This window comes from Tribolium madens, unplaced genomic scaffold, assembly GCF_015345945.1.
Source record: "Tribolium madens isolate multiple individuals breed KSU strain unplaced genomic scaffold, Tmad_KSU_1.1 Scaffold_97;HRSCAF=244;Tcas5.2_LG3a, whole genome shotgun sequence".
NCBI classification, from domain to species: domain Eukaryota; kingdom Metazoa; phylum Arthropoda; class Insecta; order Coleoptera; family Tenebrionidae; genus Tribolium; species Tribolium madens.
Window position 1 is genome coordinate 5,152,234 of NW_025401069.1, and position 21,972 is coordinate 5,174,205.

Below are 21,972 nucleotides of genomic sequence, written 5' to 3' on the forward strand. Positions count from 1 at the left end.
AGACATATTCCAAAAACTTTAATAAAATACATGGAGCACTAGTGTGTTTGCATTCGCAATGTTGGTAGATGGAACGTTTCCTTACGTCAACCAATGAGACAACGGAAGAAATTAGGAGCATTTACCTTCAGCTGCAAATTGTTCCCTTATGTGACATGGCGTCTGGTAGGAAAGTCAGTTCTTGATCGGTTTCAAACGTTTTTATTGTTTTTTTATGACCTTTTCATACAAATCGGCTTGCTGTGAAAGCCACAAACATTTCCTAGAGACTTGCATTGATGGTAATGCATGCAAGGAAAACTCAACGGATGAGCGATGGGTAGGCACCAGTGTCTTATTGACACAACCTCAGGGGCATTAAAGGAATTTTGGAGTTTTCAAATTGTTTTAATGCCTTTAAGGACCTTTTTTAATACTAATACGTTTTGTTTTTATGTCTAGGTACTTCGAGAAGCACCAAGCCCATCCCTATCAGGTAAACATGAACTTCCTAATTATAACGAAAGAAAACGTTTTTTTTGTTTGTTTATAATAATGCAAAATCAATTTCAAAACAATTACTTAATACTTTGTCTTATCACAAGTAAAATTAGACTGATTATAACAATGACCATAGTTGGCTATGTTCAATTAGTTTCAAGACAAAATTGTTGAAAAGGCTTATTTTGGTTAAGTTTGTGCATCACCTTTGAAGTTTTGATCATATTTATGCAAGTTTGAGTTCCAACAAAACGGCTAGAAAGAAAATTCGGCGGAAAAATGTTCGTCAAAACAATAGTAAACATGGCTACCTTCTGCAGATATAACCTAACCTACTTGCCGCAGTTTATTTATATTTGCGTAATTCGTTTAAACTATTTAGTTATGAGTTTTTTTAGACTTAAATTGCTGAAAATCGTGATAAAATTGTATTATTTTTAACATTTTTAACATTCCCTGATAGAATTCGAAGTATAGTTCATCGAAGGGTTATGGATCCACTAGTGAAAGGTATGAGAGAATTCGGGATTCTCCAAATGGTAATTATCGGTCGGACAGCCCAGATTCTCAATCTCCCAGAGACCGTGATCGATCTTATCAATCAAAGAGCTCCTACCTACAGAAAATACGTGAAAAGGAGAGAGAAAATAGAGACTATAAAATGTCAAGAGACAAGTATTCAGGTACCGTTTTGTTATTGACAAAATTGTTGAATTTTTCATTTCTGATTTATCATTTTAGATTGTGCCCGATCGCCAAAGGATAAGCGCAGCAGAGAATCTGAGCACAGGACCAACAATGACAGAAATGATGAGAAAAGCATTTTACATCCAATAAAAATGTCCCAAAACCTGTCTTCTAGGGATAGGAAACCAGTACACAATAATTCTGTGGATAAGGTAAGCAGGAACAGAAACCACACACATACAAGTTGTGGTTAATATTTTGTTATTGTTTTATTAAATAACTGCAATAAAAGTAACCAGACTCAAATAATCTAACAGATGAATATAACTAGTTAAGTATTTTTTTTATTTGGAAGCTGAGGACGGATTTTAAGTAAATGTTATGCAGCCATTAATATTTTATGTACTTAAATTCTCAATTCAGTTGCAAAAAAATAGCCACATTCGTTAAAATTGAACTAGCTAGACAAAGAAATGTTAATACTGTTTATTTTATTGTTCAACTACACATACGTAAACGTTAACGTTTCTTATTTAGTATTTGTTTTTTTATTTGGTCATAACTTTTTTGATCTCATAACGTTACTTCTTGAACATAGTGTAAAATGTTAGTTATTTCCTAAGGCTTGTTGTCTTTTTTGTTTTTTATATAACAGTTTGGTCGAACTTATAGAAAAGTTATTTTTAGTAAATGTTTGCTATCTAGCATACAATACTTCATCTGCACCAAAAAGATGCAGATTGTTCTACATAAAAATTGCTTATGTACATGTGGTAAAGTGTACATTTTTTTGCTACTGTGTTAATACGCAAGTTCAAAGAACATACTTTTTTATAACATATTTTCCTCACAATATAATATATTATTACAAAAGCCAAGTTTATCAATATAGAACTTAAGCCGGTACAATGCTTCTTTTTTTAAATATGTATGCATTTACATAAGTTAACATTCAATAATAATCCATTATTTTTTCTTTTTTTTTAATTGTTATCATTTCTTTTGTCTTTTCTCCGTTGTCCCTTCTTTTTTTAATTATAGTTAAAAATTTTATAAATTAACCTCGATCAAAAAAAATTAGAAAAATTAGAAAGAGTATTTTAAAGTTTTTTGGGAAATTTTCGAGGTTCTGTAAATGATCTAGAAGGCAAGGTCGTTGAGAGTTTTGTAATTTTATCAACAAAAATCGATTGTTAGTGTTACCCTACTGTTTAGAACCATACTTTGATTGTGAAAAATGGATCTTCCATTTTCGAAGTTAAACTATATATCGAGGGTCACATAACAATTCCTCCTAAGTGAAAAATTACGTCAAAAACGTTAGCTTAGTTTGTTAATAACATTTTTTTATTACCATTAGTATTAGTATTATGGCAGATTATTCTTGAAAAATGTTTAACAAGTTTTGTATTACATTATCAAACACACAGTGAATATTGTTTTATACCTGTCAAATTGACAGTTGAAATAAAAGGGTTTTTTACTAAACATAACAGAAACAATACCAGTAGTTTTGGCAAATTCTTGTTGGTAATGTTTGATGATTTTTAATGTTAGTATTTTATTTCAGAGGGATGATCGGGAAAGGGTTGCTAGAGTAGGTGATTGGTCGGAGCATGTAAGTTCGTCGGGTAAAAAATATTATTACAATTGCAAAACCGAAGTATCGCAATGGGAAAAACCAAGGGAATGGATAGAACGAGAAAGAGACCGATTTAGGAGTAGAGAACGGGACAGAGAACGAGACTCGGATCGTTGTTACAGCCGCTCCGGTACGCGTAAGTATCACTGGAGTTCACTTTGCATCAAAATTAATATTGTCCAAATTGTAAACAGGGCATGATAAACATTCCAACTCGCGAGCGCCGAACAGCAGTAGCAGTACGAAGGAAGGAGCAAGAGATAGCGCGACGGGAAGCCGACACTGGAGCAGTAGTAGTAGCCGTGACGACAGTGACGTTCCCGTCAAAGATGGCAGATCGAGGAAGCATGCAGATGAGAACGTGCAGTCGACACAAGATATGGATATCTCTCCAGGCGATAGCACGCCAACGTCCGAGATATCCTACGGGAATAGTTCGAGCCAACAGACGGCCGAACAAAATACACTGGGACCTGTTTTATTGGCAAACGCATTGCCTCGATTAATTTCACACCCTATTCATATGCCCTCGACACCAGGACGACCTGAATCGTCACCACAGAGTACACCCTCGATGATGCCCGTGCCCACGACCGTGACAATATCAAACACGCCTGGGCCTCCAACAACTCTTGGAAGTTTACCCCGAATTATGTCACAGACTACGCCTACAGATAATTCTGATAAAAACTCGCATGGTTCTATAGGTTTGCAAAGGCAGACTGTTTCTGGGGATAGTGCAGTGCATACTTCTCTAAGTGTAGACACTAATCATACAGGAACTGTAGTTGAAGGTCCACCTACACCCACACATTCTGAGACGCCTGATTGTTCTAAAGGTAGGGAGGTTATTTCATACTTAAGAGTTAATTGTAGGTGAACGATAAGCAGATTCATATTTTTTTTTAATAAGTCTAATACATCCATCAGATACAACAATTAAACTTGTTTAGTATTCATATACATATAAGGTGAACAACAAGTATGGGACCAAGCGTGTTTTTTTTTACTTACTTGCCTTTAGAAAATAATGTTTAATAAAAATTTAATCAATTAATTTAAAGTGCTACAAAAAATGTGATCGTGTTTTGAGAATGAAGTTTTGATTATTAATTATGCGATTTTTCATAAACTTTAAAAAAAGTTTTTATATTGGGTTGCCATTTGAAAAAAATAAAAATTTTGTAAACTTAAAAACAAAACAAAAATCTGAAAAATTTTATTTTTGAGAAACTTTCACATTTTTATAGTACATACTTTATCATTCATCAAATATTTTTTTCAAAAAATTAATAAAACAAATAAATATAAATATTTTCATAAAAAACGGGACAACTAATTTCCATCATACTAATGACTGACACCTTTAATTATCAATTTATAAGGCCTCATTTATACCTCGTACCATCGCTATCGCCACAATAGCAACGTCGCAACTGCGTGATATACAGGATGTTCCCTTTTTATTGTTACAAATTTAAACAGGTGAAAGAATATTCAATTTTAATAGTTTCCTATGAACATGTATCAAAAAATGTTATGTAAGCGAGCTACACCCCTTGAAAGAGATGTGTTTTAAATGGGGTTTTTCCACTGTTGCAGAATAGATAAAATTACAAAAGTTGGTACAGCTGATAAACCCCTTAACGCATTCAAAGATCAGTTGTCAAAATTTTTAGTCGAATTTAATTTTTAATTTTTATCCGCTTTGTGGTCTGTAAAACAAATTGTAAATTGATTTTACTCAAAAACGATAAATTGTATCGAAAAAACGCAAGAAGCCTCTTTTTTGTGAAAAACTATGAAATTTGGAACTTTCTGTCTGAAAGTGGCAAGAACCAACAGCCAAAATAGTTTGGGTACTTTTTACCCTAAACCCCCCAGTTTAGGACGCTTGTCAGTAAAAATTTCGACATTTCATCTTTGAACTCGTTTGGGTGTATAAAGGTTATTAGTTGTACCAAATTTTGTAATTTTATCTACAATGGTTTCTGAAATATTGGAAAAACTATTTTAAAAGATGCACCTCTTTCAGGGGATGTAGTTCCCTTATATAAAATTTTTAGACACATGTTCATAGGAAACTTTTATCTTAAAATTGAATATTCTATCACCTGTTTGTAACAATAAAAACGGAACTCATGTATATCTTTCCCATAGCTATCGCTACTTCTGTCACTTTTCACAATGTTTTTTTTTCTGTAGGAAATAGCGGAACCTTTTGGCTCAAACCTTGTCAATAGGGTTCAGTTGTAACACATATTCTTCTATTATACATAAATGTTTCTGACTTATTCTCAAAAAACTCAGTTGCGACGTTGTCAGTGTGGCGATGGCTGTGGTACAGGTATTAAGAGAATGAGGTTGATAGGGTAAGATTAGTGTAAGATTTGGTATACATAACAGTGCAGGATTTCGCCTTACAGTATGGATTAGGCAAATGTACGGTTGAACGAATTAAGTTAAAATAGAAAAATAAACGAAAGGTATAAAACTGATGTACAGTTGCGGAATTAAAATTTCAGGCAGTTTTGTCTTTTAATATTGTAAACTCTAAAACAACCTTTAGGTACATTTCACCTCATTTTTTACTCTTGTCATGTTTATGTCATTTTGACTTATTTACTTTAAAAAATAGTGATTGGTGGCATAATAACGGGTAGGCAGCAGATCAAAGCGATGGCATGATTTAATTACACTTAGTTCAATTAATGAATTTTCTAAGACAGACTAATTGTTTTATTAACAGTTTAAACAAAAAAAAGTTTAAATGTCAAATGTCAGTCATGATGACAGTAAAAGGTAGTTTATAGTGAACTTTTGAAAGTTACAGAAAAATAATGCCCGAAATTTTAATTCCGCAACTGTAACCTACCTTTTTAAAAAGTGTCTTACTTGTTATAAGCTTTTGAGCTCGCTATTTAAATTCCGTAACAATCTATGAAAAACAGTGATAAAGTGGTGTTTAAAGTACTGTTATTTTCCCGTACTTTATTAAACCAATTATTATCGAAACGATAAAACTTATCCAGTGTTAAATCGTTCCAGAAACTGGAATGGAGAGGGAATGCAACATAATAAATTATATCATTATGAATAGAAGTGACAACTGGGCGAAGCACAAAGATAGATACCTTCTCTTCTGAATAATATTATACTATTTTATCTTCAAGCGTATCACAAAGAAAAAGAAATTTGGTCTCTGTTTACTTTTAAAGGTTAAACGGCCATCTTGCAATTTTTGATTTTATGTACTTGCACTTTTAAGTACTTGCACTTGTGGGACCTCGAGTTGACGGTTCGGATCACAAACCACGATCGCGCTTGGAAAATGTCAGTTTCTGGTCTTGTGATACAAATAACTACACGTTTAATATGCCAACACGCTGTTTCAAAAATAAGTTACAATATTATTTGTTTTTTTTTTGCATTTTGAATGTAGATTTTAGTTTCTGTCGCTCTGAATTTGAGTCTGTTTAATTCACAAAAATGTGTACTGTCACTATTTATCAAACTCAAAATAATTCTGCCAAGTACCAAAAGACCTTTTCTTAAGGCACAAGTGCTAGGAGTGATTTTTCAAAGTTTTTCGAAGAGCAGGGGGCGAAACTTGTGAACCACCTAACGGGGCCACCGTCGACGAAGCAAACAAATATTTACTAATTTTACGTATACAAAATGTTTTGTCACAACACATTTCTGCCCTCAAACGAAAGAACTGACTTTTATCTTTAGTTGAGACCATAGCCGTACCTAGGAACTCTTCTGCCTTGCTTGACACAGCATGATTTCTGAGGTACTGCTCTGTACATTTTTTGACACCGATGTCCTCATACTCGTTCTCAAATATGCTTCAAAAAACGCTGTTACTATTGCGGTACATAACCATGAGATGCATTGCTTGGTATTAAATAATTAAATATTTGTATTATTTATTATTTCATGTCACAACTGATGACAACTGAGACTGAGAGAGCCGTAATCGGTATAAGCGTAATCTTCTCTAATCTCGAAGTTGTTTTAGTTCAAGGGTTTTGAAATAGATGACAAAATAGTGCTAGCCCATTATAGTGAAGAAAGGGGTTGTAAATAGCAAATAAGAATGAAGTGCAGTTTTATTGCCATCTACTAGAAATTTTATTGTTTCAAAAAAATATGTATATATACCGTATGTTTGAATCCGCGCTCTTAGGCAAAGACTTGAATTTTGTTTCTCAGAATCGACTTTGACTACTCATTTATTTGATCATACGATACATTTAATTTGTTTTCTCATTTTGTATAATAGTACATTATATTGAAAGTGATAGAAATCATTATACGCGAGTGAGAATTTTGACACTTCTCATGAGTTTCATAATAGCATTTCGATCACGTGTGATATACGACGTTTTATCTTACAGGTGCAACTATCCAAAAAATGAAGTTTCATTCAAGTAAAATATTCACCTATAAAAATATAATAGTAAATATAATATAATAGTCAAATTTACTCACTTGTGAGTACTTTATCTCACTTGTGAATAATATTTGATTTATATCACCAAAAACAATGGTCTAAGGTAGCTCAAAAACTCAACCTGTAAGATAAAAGATTTTTGTTGGAAGTGATGAAATTATATGTAGTATGAACTCGTTGAATTAATTTTTTGATGACTTAAACATGGATTTGAAGTTGTTAGATATCCCACAACTACTTCTCCTTCTGGCACATGCATTTCCGCACTTTTTAAAATAAATAACTATTAAATGCTACATAACTGATAGTTAATGTAATTTATTTTACACATTATTGTTTTATGAGACACTTTCGTTTGTTAAAATTGTCTTAAAGATAGACATTCTCGTTTTACATGTAAAATAGATTGTAGAATTAGAAGTAAGTAATCATACGTTTTGATTGTCAAGAAGTAAATTGTAAACAGTTTGAACATCTTGTTTTTAATCTCATTTCTAAATTGACGTTTATTCCAAAATTTGAAACATTGTTTAAATAGTAATTAAAATATTTTATTAAATTTTCATGCTTCGTTTAGTTTTGTTATTTTAGTTTGATTGAAAGCATTTGGTGCAAGATGTGTAAAATGATTTCAGATTCTAAGAACACAAAAAATCGTAGATCACAATTACTGTATACTTAATTGAATGACTGAATTCAATTATTAAACTTAATTGCCCAACGATTATTTACAAAATTTTAATATCTCTCAATCAGATGTTTTAATGAAAATTGTTGGCTCAATAATCGAACTGCGTCATTCATGTTGTTAATCTTCTTAGAATATTCTGCCAAACCAAATCTATTATACCATTTAATTCGGAAAAAATAAAAAAAAATGCTCCATTTGACCCATGTTTCTATTTTAAAAAATCAATTTGGCTTTATATTTCAAAAAAAATTAACAAAATTTTTTTTATGGTGCAGGTTTTAACCGATTCCATACATAGTAGCAACACTATATTAAAATTTCATTAGTAAGACATCTTTCAGAAATTAATATGTATATTACACGAAAAAATTTCATTACGAGTATAATGTTTTTAGTGATGAAATTGTCATTATTCAAGACTTGTTTTTCTTTTAATAAATATAATTACGGACACGGAATTTTGGACGATTTATTCTTTGACTGACATAAAAGTGTAAAACGGGCCTTATGCTACTAATCTCACTTTCGGTTTTTGTAATTTTTATCCTAACAGCTAGATAAAAAATGACAACAAATCAAAATAATTTATTGAACTTACACAAAAGCACGTAAAAATTAAATTTTAACTAAAACTTTGAAATTTTAGTTTCAAACATCAGTCATAATAATAATAAAGCGTGGCTTACATCGACATTTTTTGAACTGACATAAATTTAATGTCCAAAATTCTGTGTCCGCCATTGTAATGATAATTTAGAATAATAAATAATCTCTTATAATGAATCAATAAACTGTCTAAAAACACATGTAATAACTTCGCTTTTACCATGGTTTTCCATTAAGCTGTAATTAATAACATTTGAGGATAAATGGGTTAACATAAAAATTTTCGTCATTGCATAAGTACGTTTAAGTTATACTGATTAATGTACTGTGTAATATTAACGATAATAGGTATGAAATCGTATTTCATTTATTTTTTGTCAGTCGTTTCAGTACCTGTTAGTAGTCCACCTGGCAATCTCTCGACACTTCAGGGAATGTCAAGCTCGTTACAAGCTTTAAGACCCCAAGGTCCTTCAATAACACCGTCATTGGCTAATCACTATAGAGATGATTTAGTTAACCACGTTAGGGGATGGCCAGCAGAAATTTTAGAAAAACAGGTAAGTAATTTAAACCCACATTTAATAATTTTAAATAAATCTATCAAAAATAGAATTTAATGTTATTTAATATTTTAGGCCCAAAAATTAGCAGAAGAAGCTCACATTATGGGTAGTATACAATGTTCTAAAGTTTCCGCTGAACTCAAGTCTGCTAGGTCAATAGTTCGACTCACAGAAATTCAGGCCACATTACAAGAACAGAGGTTTGTGTATTGATAATTGGTGTGATTTCTTTATAAAAAAAAATCAATATATTGAAGTGTAACACATTTGTTTTCAGAATTTTGTTTCTTCGTCAACAAATTAAAGAATTGGAAGAGTTAAAATCCCAAAATTCATTTATGTCTGATGATTCTTAGTGGATGAAAATATCACAAGATTAGTGTTAATAGCTAAACATTTTCGTTAAGTGGAAAGTATGCATTATTATTTAATTAATTTATAACTTCAGCCGGTGTATATTTATATTTCCTTCATAATTTGCCTTCAAGTTGGTAACTTGATAAGGCCTATTTTGGCATTTTATTTAATTTGTTAGATACTAAAGACTATTTCTCTTAGGTAGAATTTAATATGTGACTTGTATTATAATGGTTTTATGTTTTAGATTTAGATAAATTAATATAATATAGAAATAGTTTTTTTTTTCAAGTGTATATTTTCATTTGATCTGTTTTATTTTACAGACATGCTGTACAAAGTGATTTTACTGATCGAGGTACTATTTATGTATTTACGTTGTATTTATAAAAATTAAAATATTTGATAAAATAAAACTATGCTATAAACTATTCTATCTTGTACTTGTAATATGGTGAGTTTTGATTAAGATGGTTGAATGAAGGAAAAGAAACAAAATGATACAAACAAATCAAATGGAGATATACACAAAACAGTAAAAAGCACATTGCTCCTTCTGAATATAAATATTTTAAAGTTTGTATTTTTTCCAAAAAAATGAAAAAAGAAAAAATCTATTAAATATCTTGTGATATAAATACTGTTCATGTTTCTGTTCTATGTTGCTTTGATGTAAGAAATTTATAAATTACAATTGTTATATTCAATATAAATAGAGTTACACTAATTTTGTACATCCAGATATTTGAATATGACAACTGTAAATTGACTTTATACAATTACCTTATTACATTTCTTTTGTTTTATATTTTATTATCAATTTTAAAAATTATAACTTAAAAAAGTACATTTGACGCAAATCCTTAGTCTTAATTTCCACAGGATTAAGACTTTTCAGATCTTTTAGCACAGTTTCATTTGGCTGAGGAAATACTTTGTATAGTTGTCTCCATGTATTTGAGTGTATGTCTGTTATATATAATCTTATAAAATTGAAATGTTCCATACAAGTAACATTAAACTTTTTAATCTATCTGGATTTTTAGTTAGTAAACTTATTGTCCTCCACATAAATTTTGTAACTAAGAACAACTGCAGGAATTTCAAATATTACCAGGATCTAAAAAGAAACTAGGTCAATACATACTCATGATGGTTTTATAACTAATGTAATTTTATTAACTAAAACAAAATTTAACAAAACTTGGCTTTATTAAGTATAAATTATTGTAAATATAATTTATAAAAGATACTAGTGTAATAGGAATGATTTGGGACAAGAAAATAAAATAATCCTGTCAGTTGTTTTCCATTATAAACTTCACATTCAACGTAAACAACATGTAACTATCCAAAAGAAAATAATTTAAACGAAACTAGGCCAAGTTCTTGACAAATATAACTAAAAATTATACATTAAAAAAATAAAGGCACAAATATGCTGAAAATTCCATCCGGTCGTATAAAGTATCCCAAACTCTTGGTTAAATGAATAGGAATCAACAGCTGAAATAAAAATGAAATTTTCAGCAAAACGTTTTATTTCTTGTAGAATTACAATATTTACACGAAGCAGTCTAACTCCTTTTAATACTTTTCACATAAAAAAGAGCATAATAACAGCTCATTACGTAAAACAACACAAGTATTTCATAGACAACAAAAATTATTATTAATTCATTTAAATATATTCTAAGAATATAATTTATATAAAATAGATGTGTTGTTAAAAATCACACTTTTAAACAAATATTTACATATTTTTCAATTGGAGGAACTAAGGAGTGAGCCTACTTTTTGATAAGATAACACAGACAAAAACTAAAATAGCAACAAAAAATAAATACTATTGCATTGCAATAATTACTACTTCGATACTCAGCAATCCTTGATAGATAACTTGGCTGCCAAATTCTTACCACAAACCAAATTACACCGAGAAAAATATTCTAGTCTTCTATAATGGACTTTTGCAATAAAAAGAATAACTCGTTTTGTCTGTGTTGATTAGTTTAGATATTATATTTATATGCATATTGTTTATACTTATGTATGGGGCCTGACCCATAAGAATATCACAGTAAAAGTAGCCATTATTGGCTATCATATAAATATTATATGGTACGAATCATTCAAAAATTTCACAAATATTTCATCATCACACAATATTGATGAAAATCCTCTTCATCATCATTATAAAATTCTACATTCTATGGATCAGACCTTTGAAATGCCTACGCTATGGTATACAATGTAGGGAGTAACATGCCGTGTACAACAGTATCTCATTTGTACACTGACGCATCTGTGAACATTACTTGCAACTTGCAGACATTCAGATATGGTAAATAAATTCTAAATACTTTCAACGTTATATTACATGTTCGAAAGACGAATGCCTGGTCTCGAATATTCACAGGTGGCCCATTTATTATTAATGCCTAGCTAACATTTATAGGTCTGAAAACAAATATTGTTTTAATATCAAGGTGATTGTTCCACACATTTATTCTTTACATAATTTAAGCAAACTTAACACATACTCGCACAACTCCATTTTCTTATTTCACGTTGCAGTCACTCCTCTATATACAAACTGTAGGAAACTATCGCTGCGTCGTCCGTCGAATCGCTTTCCTGAATTTTCGTTGAGGCAGCGCCCTAAATCGAAAACATTTGAAATATTTTATACATAATGTTACTATTAAAGTATTTATTTCAACTACTAAATAATTATAAGTACTACTTACGTTCCTGCATTTCCATCACTTCCGTCTGTAAAATTAAATGTAGGTGGGGCGCCCGTAAAATTGAAACCCCCGGGCACATTAAGTGGTTGCTGAGAAAAAAACAATTTATTTAAAAAAAAAAACCGTCAAGTAGAGAAATAACTTACCGACGGTCCTCCAAAATTAAATCCCTGTTGACTCTGTCCCTGACTCGGAAAACTCGGCTGACTTGGTGGCGGATTAGTCTGATTGGCTCCAAAACTAAACACTGCTTTTTGATTGTTATTGTTAGCATTCGGTCCAAAATTGAAACTCCCGTTCTTGGCCGCTGTACCTGTCGTCCCAAAGACGTTCCCACCGGCGTTGAACGGCTGACTTTCGACTTTCGGCGTACCACCAAAATTAAATCCAGTACTAGGCACCGAGAAGCTAAACCCTGTACTCGGCGTACTTGAAGCTGCCGCACTTCCGAAACTAAAAACTGGTGTCATATTTGGTTTGTCGGCTTGACCGAATGAAAAACCCTCGTTTTTCGGTGCAGTTTCGGCACTTCCGAACGCAAACGGTTTGGTTTCGGTCGAACCGAAACTCTGCGACGCTCCAAATGCTGGAATTTTCGGAACCGAACCAAATCCATTGGTTACGTTATTGTCGACAGGCTCTTCGAAAGCTCGTTTAGCTGAAAGTTGATTTTGTGGCGAGGCGGCAGCGCTGGTACCGAATTTGAAAATACCGGCCGCTGGAGGCTGCGTTGGACCCGCTGATGGTAGACTTGGAGCGTTCTCTGGAGGTTTTGGTGTAAATGAGAAAGTCGGCGTTGCCGATGGACTTGCAAATATGTTGTTACTGCTATCAGTGGGTTTGGTGCCGAATAAAACCTCTTTTGGTTTATTTGCGTCGCCACCAAATAGGGTTTCTTGAGGTTTGTTTGTACCCCCAGTGCCGAATAATCCAGTTTGAGGTTTATTCGTTTCGGTGGAACTTCCAAATATTGATTCTTTTGGTTTGTTGGGATCGGTGTTACCGAATAGAGAACTTGAAGGTTTGTTTGCGGTGCCGAAAAGTAATTCTTTTGGTTTGCTGGCGCTACCGAAAGGTGAGTCGTTTGGTTTGCTAGCACTTCCAAACGGTAAATCTGCAGGTTTATTACTGACAAAGGGTGAGTCTGTTGCTTTGTTTGGGGTACCAAAAGGCGATTCTTGAGATTTACTAACAGTACCAAATGAGGAACTTTGCGTCTTACTTCCAAAAGGTGAGTCATGATTCTTAGTTTCGGTACCAAAAGTAGCACTCTCGTTAGGCTTATTCGAATCAGCACTCAACACCGGTTTATTTATATCACTACCAAACTTGACGTCTCCGTTCACAGTCGGAGGTTTAAACTGAAACATGGGAGCTGGTTTCGTTCCGAAAGTACTAGTAGAAGACGTAGTAGTCGGAGTTTCTGTTTTATTACTACTATCACTACTACTCGTCACTACAGACTCCTGAGTCTTATCAAGGCCAAATTTGAAACCTACCGGCGCAGGCGTTGCTTTATCCGGCAATTTCTCGCTAGGTTTAAGTAAGGGATTACTGGCGACGGTTACGTTCTCACTTGAGGTAACAGAGTTTGTTGGCGTAACTTTTTCCTGAGTATTTATTCCGAAACTAAAACTACTACTTGTTACTGCTGTCGATTTAGCAGCATCACCGAATGCAAATGTAGGTGTCGCATTGGTGGTACTTTCTTTTGGTTCACTACTGGTGCTCGGTATACCAAATTTAAATTGTGATTTATCTATGCCAAAATTAAAACCAATTACAGGTTTCTTTTCTTCGGTCGTTGCAACATCCGAGGATTTATCGCCGGAACTTCCCGATTTCGCAACTCCGCAACAGACACAAACATTGACTGAAGGTTTATTTTTGACAAGACAGGAAGTACATTCCCATTCTCCTCCTTTCATTTTGAAGGCATCTCCAAAGCCTTTTTTCTCCGTTTCACTTTCTCTCGGCATCTCACAGGCTGCACACTGTGTCAGTTCGTTTTTATTTTTAATCAAACATGTTTTGCACTCCCACTCTTGTTTAATACCGAAAGAGAATATCGGACCTGTCATGGGTTTCACACTTGAAGTATTCGTCGCAGCTTTGGCACCTGGTTTAGGCGTCTCACAAGCCGCACACTTATCCACCGTATTTTCATTTCTGATCATGCAAGTACTGCACTCCCAGGTGTCACTCGATGGCTTGAACTTGTCTCCAAAACTACTACTTGCACTTGGCTTGGGTGTCTTAGATGTGCCACACGCCGCACAATTTTCCACTTCATTTTTATTTCTAATTAGACAAGCCGAGCACTCCCAAGTCGATGCGGGAGGCTTGAAGGCATCTCCAAATCCGGATTTGGCCACCGGTTTCTCTTCTCCGGGTTTGGCCGACGCACAAGCCACGCAGGTTTTATCCGAATTGTTATTCCGCACCATACACGAACTGCATTCCCACTTGTCACTTGACATTTTAAATTGCTCACCAAATCCTTTCATTTCTTTCTTTTCGGGTTGAGGTTTGGGCTCATCACAGGCACAACATTTGTCTTTATCGAACTCGTTTCTAACCAGACAAGTTGGACATTCCCATCTTTGTGACGGTGATTTTTTCAGCACATCCATTGCGCTTCCTGTAAATAATTGACTAGCCGGTTTTGCGATACCTGTGACATTTTCGCCGTTGTTTTTTGGTTTAATTTCGCTTTTACTATCGGCTGATTTAAACATCAAGGGTACTGTGTGCGTTGATTGTTTCTGACATACCGGTTCGCTGAATTTGAAACAATTGATCGCAGTTACAGACTTTAAGTCTTTTGAAATCACTAACGGTTCGGAAAATGTGAAACTGGACTTTCCATTTTCCACGATTTTCTTATCAGTCTCTTTTTTATCTATAATTACCGTGGGTTTAATTATAGTACTAACCGGAGATTTTGGAGTTTTAGTCTCGTTTTGATTCTCACTTGTTTCGTTTGACTTACTCGGTGGCATTAATACGAAATCAAATTTAGGTAAGGTGCTTATAGGAAGTGAGACTTTCGGCAATTTTACTTCACTGACTGGCTCTATAGTATGTGCTTTTTGTCGGACCGACGCCACACTGCTCTTCATTTTATTGCTATGTTTCTGTTTGTTGTCTTCTTCTGTTCTGATTTTGTACTCTTCCTTATTTAGCGACGACTTCGACTTTGTAGCAATTTGTCTAACAGTCTCTGTACTATTTTGTAGTCTCTCCTTTTGTTTCATTTGCAATAAATCAGGAACGGACGGTACTTGAAGCTCCTTATTCGATGGTCGTTTCCGGTCTCTAACTAGATAAGGAGTTGCCCCTACATAAGATGACAGCAATCCTGCTCTTCTCGGCGTAACTGGTATTTTTTTAGCATCGCTTATCGGAGTGCTGTATTGTTCTAAAGTGCTCAAAATTCTTCGTGCCGTTTTACTTAAGGTAGCATTTTCGCTTGGAGGTTTTTCGTTTACGGGTTTTATTTGTACAGAAACCCTAGGGTTCGTTTCTTCACTAATTTTACCTAACCTACGTCCGTATGCTGAGGCGCCACCGTAAATTGTATTGCCACTATAGAAAGGTGAGCTCAATATTCTTTTGGTCGACAATGTTCTATCAACGAAATTCGGTGAACCAAAGGTCGATGCGTTAAACGTCGGCCGTCTTGAACTCAAAGAAGTGTTCATGTTGGGGCTTCTTTCCGGGAATAAAGTACGTCCGCTTGATTCGTTTGCTAGAAAATAGACATTCCGTTGAATTCCTTTTTATAAAAATATGTGACTGCTTCAATTTTTTAATTAAATTTTTTTTTTAAATAACAAAACCTATGAAACATAAAATGAACACGCTTTATAAAATTCACCATATTTTAAGAACCAAATGAAGTTTTTATCTTATTTTAACAATAATATTACTGATTGATTTTTTACGTTGCTACAAGAAGTACATAAAAATCTCATATTCCTAAAAATACTACCAGCTTATTTTTTAAATCGGAATTATTTTCAAGGAGTTTCTCATTGTATTATAATATCTATTATTTAAGTTCGACCAGTGCAAATTTTGGCGAAGATGATTCATCAAAATTAGACATACAACATGACTCACATTTATGTCGTTATGAAGCCCCTTTTCCCGAATACATAATATGAAAAACAAATTATATATTATGTGATGTTCAGTATACTAGGTTTTTTTTCCATTAAAATCTTAATTGCAAAAGAAAATATGACCAGTTTGCTTAATTAGTTCATACTGCCATCCTGAAAAAGTACTCCTAAACGAATAAAATTTCATTATCTACGTTTCTATTTTTATTCAAAAACCTAAAAATTGTTACTCAAATTAACAACCGCTCTATTAAAATTGAACCTTTGATTTTTCGATACTTCGCCAAAAATCATTATTTAAAATATCATTTCCAGGTATATTGAAGAGTTTCTAAATTTTTGTTTAAACGCCTCCTTAAAACTATAACTGGCAACTACATACAAGAAAATTTCGTTTACAACACACAAACAATACTTCTTTGACTAATTACTATTAGTGTCATTGCAAAACCCTTTATCTAAACGACATTTTAACAAAAAAGAATTCATAACTGATCAATATTTAATTTTACATTCGTTACCTAATTCTTCTAATAACTTTGGCCACGTTGCTCTTAATTTATAAAGGCGCTGTACCTAATTTAATGAAAGAATTTATTTTATTTTTTTCAAATAACTAAAAATTGCTTAAAAACATGAAAAATCCATAAAAGAAAAATTATATATCTCCAGACTAAAAACATTTTTGTGTACAGCGATTCAAGCGATGCTGTACTTTAATCTAGGGGTCAAATATTACAAAGAAAACAAAACAAGGAAATTACTGGTTCCATTAATAACCATAACAAGTTTATTCTATCGGTACGTATTTTAACTTTGTTTCATATAATTATCTATACCTCATTAAAAGCGAATAAACGGATCAGATAGTTTACCTTTATCGTGTAAATAAAAATTATACTAAACTTTGACCTGATACCCACACAACTTATGTACGTCATAAACAATCTTTTGCAGATGTTAACATTGTAAATGATAAATGTAGCAGAACTGTTGTATACTACAGGTAATTTTTACATTTAATTAAAAAAAATATATAAAAGCTTTAATAATCTACAATAGCACTCAGTGATTCACTGGTAATGTTGACTTGTGAAAAGCGACTAAAACTTCTGGTAATTATGCATACAGATGTATCTCCTACAATACTGATTGAAATCAAATTTCATAATATCAGAGAAGATCGAACATAAATTTATTATTTGGAAAACAACTTCTGATAAGGAATAATTTCATGTTCTGCATTTTTCTCGCATGAATCACAATAAAGTATTCCTGAGAGAATTATGTACCCAATGATTACCAAAGCTAATAAGAAAACACTATGCAAAATAATAAAAACAAACATTATGTAACATAAACTTACATGAAGTAAACAAGGACCTAGTTTTTGGTGTGACTTTCTCACAAAGTTCCTTGTTGTGAGACACTTCTGCACTTTTGGGTTGATTAAGCAATTTAGGTGCTGAAGAATAGCCACTAGTTGATTCTTCACTGTCAGAGTCATTTTCACCATTAACAATTTCTTGATTTTCCATCGAATTGGTAGAGAGTGTATTTGTGCTAGAAGAACGATGTTTGTCGAACAATTTACGAGATTTAACCCCCGACGGTCCCGCCACCGGTTCAGGGAACTTCCCAAACACTTTAGATGAAACATTGTTAACATTATTGGAAGCTTTATGCACAGTCACTGGTGATTCGAATATATGTGCACTGTAATTGTTGTGTTCTACTTCTGTCGGTAGTTTCACACGTTTGCTTGGTGGTTGGAAAACGTAGGAGGCATCAAAGTCCTCGTCGTCATCGTCCTCCCGCCTCTTGATCGACTTAGACGTGGAGTCTTTCCCAAACCATTTGGACAAGGGCGTGCTGTTGAAAAGCCCCGACACAAACTTGCCCACGAATGACTGCAAAGAAAAAATTCAAAATAGGACTATTAGCTACCTTACACGTCAAGGTTAAATAAATAAATGGAAGAAACTAAGGTTAAATAAGCGTGCTGATGGCACTGTCAGGTTGCACAGAGGTGTTGGGGCGACCTTTGGGCAGTGTAAAGACAAAATTTCGTGAGAAATTTTTATAGCTATATTTAGAGGTGAGAACGCGCGAATATGTGCAAAGAACGCATTTTATCAAACCTTATCCAATCCTGCATCTTTCGAGTTGTCTGGACTGTTTTCGGCACCTTCATTATTATTATTTGCCATAATTACAATTGTTCTTAGTCTATTTTACACAAATAAAGTAATTTTATAAAATCACACATTTCTATGACAACTTTCACCACACGAGGATCCAATATGGCGGACACAGGTTATGAAGTTAGCTACATTTTGCGCGCGCGCCCCCCTCAAAGATTGTGAAGTTGGCAACTAGCCACAAAAGCATTCCCGCTGAATTTTTAAATTTTGAAAAGTAACTTAATATTGCTATTATTATTTAACTTTATGTCATATTATAGACTCTCGAACAAAATAACAATGCCATGTTTATCACACTTAAAATTTGTATTAATTATAAAAAAAAACAAATTGCATTGCTCTATTTTTTTTATTTTGTGTCACTGTTATGTTACCTGACATTTTTCAAAATAGATTATCGTGGTTTAAAAATATTAAATTTATATACTAAATAAATGAAAAAAAAATTCTATTTTTCATTCAATTTCATTCAAAAAAATTCTATTTTTTTTTCGTCCTGTTACAACGTTTATTTTTACAACATAATTTATAAAAAAAATTAGTATTTCTAAAAATGCAAATCAGCAACTATCAAAACACTTGTGTTAATATAGTTGCCTACCATATACTCGTGAATAACATTACAATATGATTTTCAAAATTGTACAAAATAGAAGTAAAAAGATGCTATTTTGGAGACGATTTTGAATGCTTACCAACTTAGCAACAATAAACAAAATACTTACCGACCAGTTTGGGATAGCAACGATTAAATACAACTTACTGTCTTACTTACTATCGAATAGAGTCTAATCGCACATAAAAAATATTTTTTTGTCAGAAATTTTAAAATTTGAGAATGATTTTTTTCTGTCTCAACCTCAACAACTCAAAAATAGTTTAAACGTCGATTGACTTTCTATTATTTCTGACCATTATGTCAGAAATTTCAAATTATACTAAAATAAGTGACATATATAGGGTACCTATTAGACATTTTTACAAATTATTTGCTAAGAAACTTTGCATGTTTCCCAGGATAATGTGTAATCATAAGTTTCTATATTTTTTATAGAAATTCTAATAATAAGCTACCTACTTCATATAATTTGTCATATTTATTTTGGAATTTTCAATATTTTTTTTTAGTTTGATGTGAAAGATAAAACATTGTATAAACTATAGGCATTATTTAATGACTACAGCCCTTGAGTGACTTACTAGAGTCTCGAGCTGAAGGACCTCGACCTTGCAATCTTGTCGCCCTCGAAGGCCATATACATCCAATAAAGCACTTGGTACATAAATAACTATAGTTGGAAATAATTGAAAACGTGTAAAAAATGAGTTTTGTAATAATATTTGGTATATTCTTTCAAACTCCAAATTATATAGGTATATCCTAAGCTCTCCAAAAAATTAAAACTTTCTCTAAAACTGCTGATTTATTTCAGATATTTAAACAGAAAATCTGTAATAATGAATTCAAAATATTAGACATTCATTCTTATTAATTCTTCATTTTATTTCCCGGACATTATTATTATTAGTAAACTCATATGAAGCAAGTTCCTTCAAAGTTTATAGATAGTTTATGTAACATGAATATTCAACATTTTACAAAAGTATTGCTGATGATTTAAAGTGGATTAGGGATCTTCGTTGACCGAGTTTTTACATGGTCAGTCATATGTGACAGGAGACAGAATTTTGCTTCAGCATGAAAACATAACAAAATTATATACTATTTTCGTAACCAATATTTTTTGGTTAATTGATAGAGGATTGATTTGAGAAATTTTCAGTACAAAAATTAACAGAATCAAAAATCAGTGTAATAATAATTATTTATACGATGAACTTTCACAGGAGAAAAATCGTAAATTTTGACAGTGTCTAAGAATAAATAAATTAAAACAAGGGAGGAAATTGGTATCGATCTCTAATAAAATTTTGTTTCAATCATACTCGTCGTAAATAACTATTTATACTATTTTTTATACGCTGCGATTAATATAATTAGTCAAATTTTTTTAAATAATAATATAAATAAATATAATCGTTATTTCTCATTTAGTAAGTAATATACATTACGTTATATGCCTTAGTCTGTCAGTCATAACAGTTCACACATTCTGTCGAAAAAAAAAATTATAGAAAGGTTTTGCATACAAAACAAACCTATATTAGTATATTCTGCATATTTTATCTACATTCGTAGAGTTATATCTATTGGGTACCTACCCATAAAACTTTAAAATTAAATAAAATTGCAGAATTTCTGTTAATCATTAGTTGGTCATTTTTATCCGCAAATCCTTGTAAAAATATTTTATAATATATGTAATGTTTTAAACTTTTTTTTGTTTATTTGTATTTGATGAGAAGATTATTATAATCATTACATTATTCATAAAACCAAGACATAACATTTCATATAATGTTCCATTAAACTATCTCTTATCTTATTTTGACAGTTCTGTTGTAATACACATGTTTCAGTTTCAACTTGCAACAAGAGTAATACAGATTTAGACATAATTTCCGTAACACGTTTACCATATCTGAAAATCTTTTAACAACTTAACAAGTATGTCAGAAATTTATGATTTATGTCTACCATCACAGATAATTCTCCGAAGAAATTCTTATTATAAAATAATAATAAAATTATAAAATATAGTATAATGATAAAACAAACATCAGCTACAGGTAAGAATTCAGAAAACTTTCGCCAAAAATTTAGTGGAGAAACCTGGAGAAAAAAATTGCCTTTAATCGAACATTGAACCAGAGAAAATCTATTCACAAAAGTAAAACTAACCACATTCTGACACATGTTCAATTTATTTGCAAAAAGTAAGTTAAACGTTTTGTCCAGTTGTCCATCATAGTTGCAGAAGAAGTAAATAGTTATTTTTGTACGAGCTTTCCAGTCAAGCGCAATCATGGTGTACAAATATAGTGGCACAAATAGCGGTAATATAATTAATTTTCAGAACGCGAATAAGGAGGAATAACAGTCTGGAATGCGCCCAAAACAAAAATGTAACCGTTCATACGCTTTCAAAAATGATCGCTAATACATTAGCAATTATTGAAAAAATATCGACGTTACAATCGCAATGGACGATAAATTTATCCGTGACAGAACGGATGTTAGACAATTTAATTATCAAAGTGGTGATTTTATTGCTCAATTTTGTAAGGAAATCCATTCGTGTCGTGAAAGTGATGAAAATCTCAATTTTCCACTCATTTACTAACCGATGGTTTGCTGTTAAAAAATGCGACTAAGTTGCTTCATATAATATTTTTTAGTCAATTTTCATGGCTCCGTAAGTCGATTAGTTCCAGTTTATATAATGGTAAAGAAAAAATATTTCCGTAATTTAAAAGAAGCTAATTGAAGTAAAAGTGAGAA

General features: G+C 32.3%; 2 protein-coding genes across 3 annotated transcripts; one reads left to right on the plus strand and one right to left on the minus strand.

Annotated features, from left to right (window-relative positions):
* The first annotated feature begins 90 nt into the window (after positions 1-90).
* Positions 91-10,521, plus strand: LOC123015135 (WW domain-containing adapter protein with coiled-coil homolog). 2 transcript variants are annotated; one of them, XM_044414633.1, is made up of 9 exons: positions 91-319; positions 442-475; positions 944-1,163; positions 1,222-1,379; positions 2,738-2,945; positions 3,004-3,648; positions 8,947-9,125; positions 9,204-9,331; positions 9,409-10,521. In XM_044414633.1, the coding sequence occupies exons 1-9, from the start codon at positions 279-281 to the stop codon at positions 9,485-9,487; spliced, it is 1,692 nt and encodes a 563-aa protein (XP_044270568.1). In that variant the 5' UTR covers positions 91-278; the 3' UTR covers positions 9,488-10,521. The 2 variants fall into 2 exon arrangements, with proteins under 2 accessions (XP_044270568.1, XP_044270569.1); XM_044414634.1 differs by having other exon boundaries at positions 958-1,163.
* A 120-nt stretch (positions 10,522-10,641) lies between these two features.
* On the minus strand, positions 10,642-18,676 carry LOC123015132 (nuclear pore complex protein Nup153). The gene is made up of 5 exons (XM_044414631.1): positions 18,507-18,676; positions 17,732-18,275; positions 12,385-15,989; positions 12,239-12,327; positions 10,642-12,149 (listed from the first exon to the last, which is right to left on the minus strand). The coding sequence occupies exons 1-5, from the start codon at positions 18,573-18,575 to the stop codon at positions 12,095-12,097; spliced, it is 4,362 nt and encodes a 1,453-aa protein (XP_044270566.1). The 5' UTR covers positions 18,576-18,676; the 3' UTR covers positions 10,642-12,094.
* Between the last annotated feature and the right edge of the window lie 3,296 nt (positions 18,677-21,972).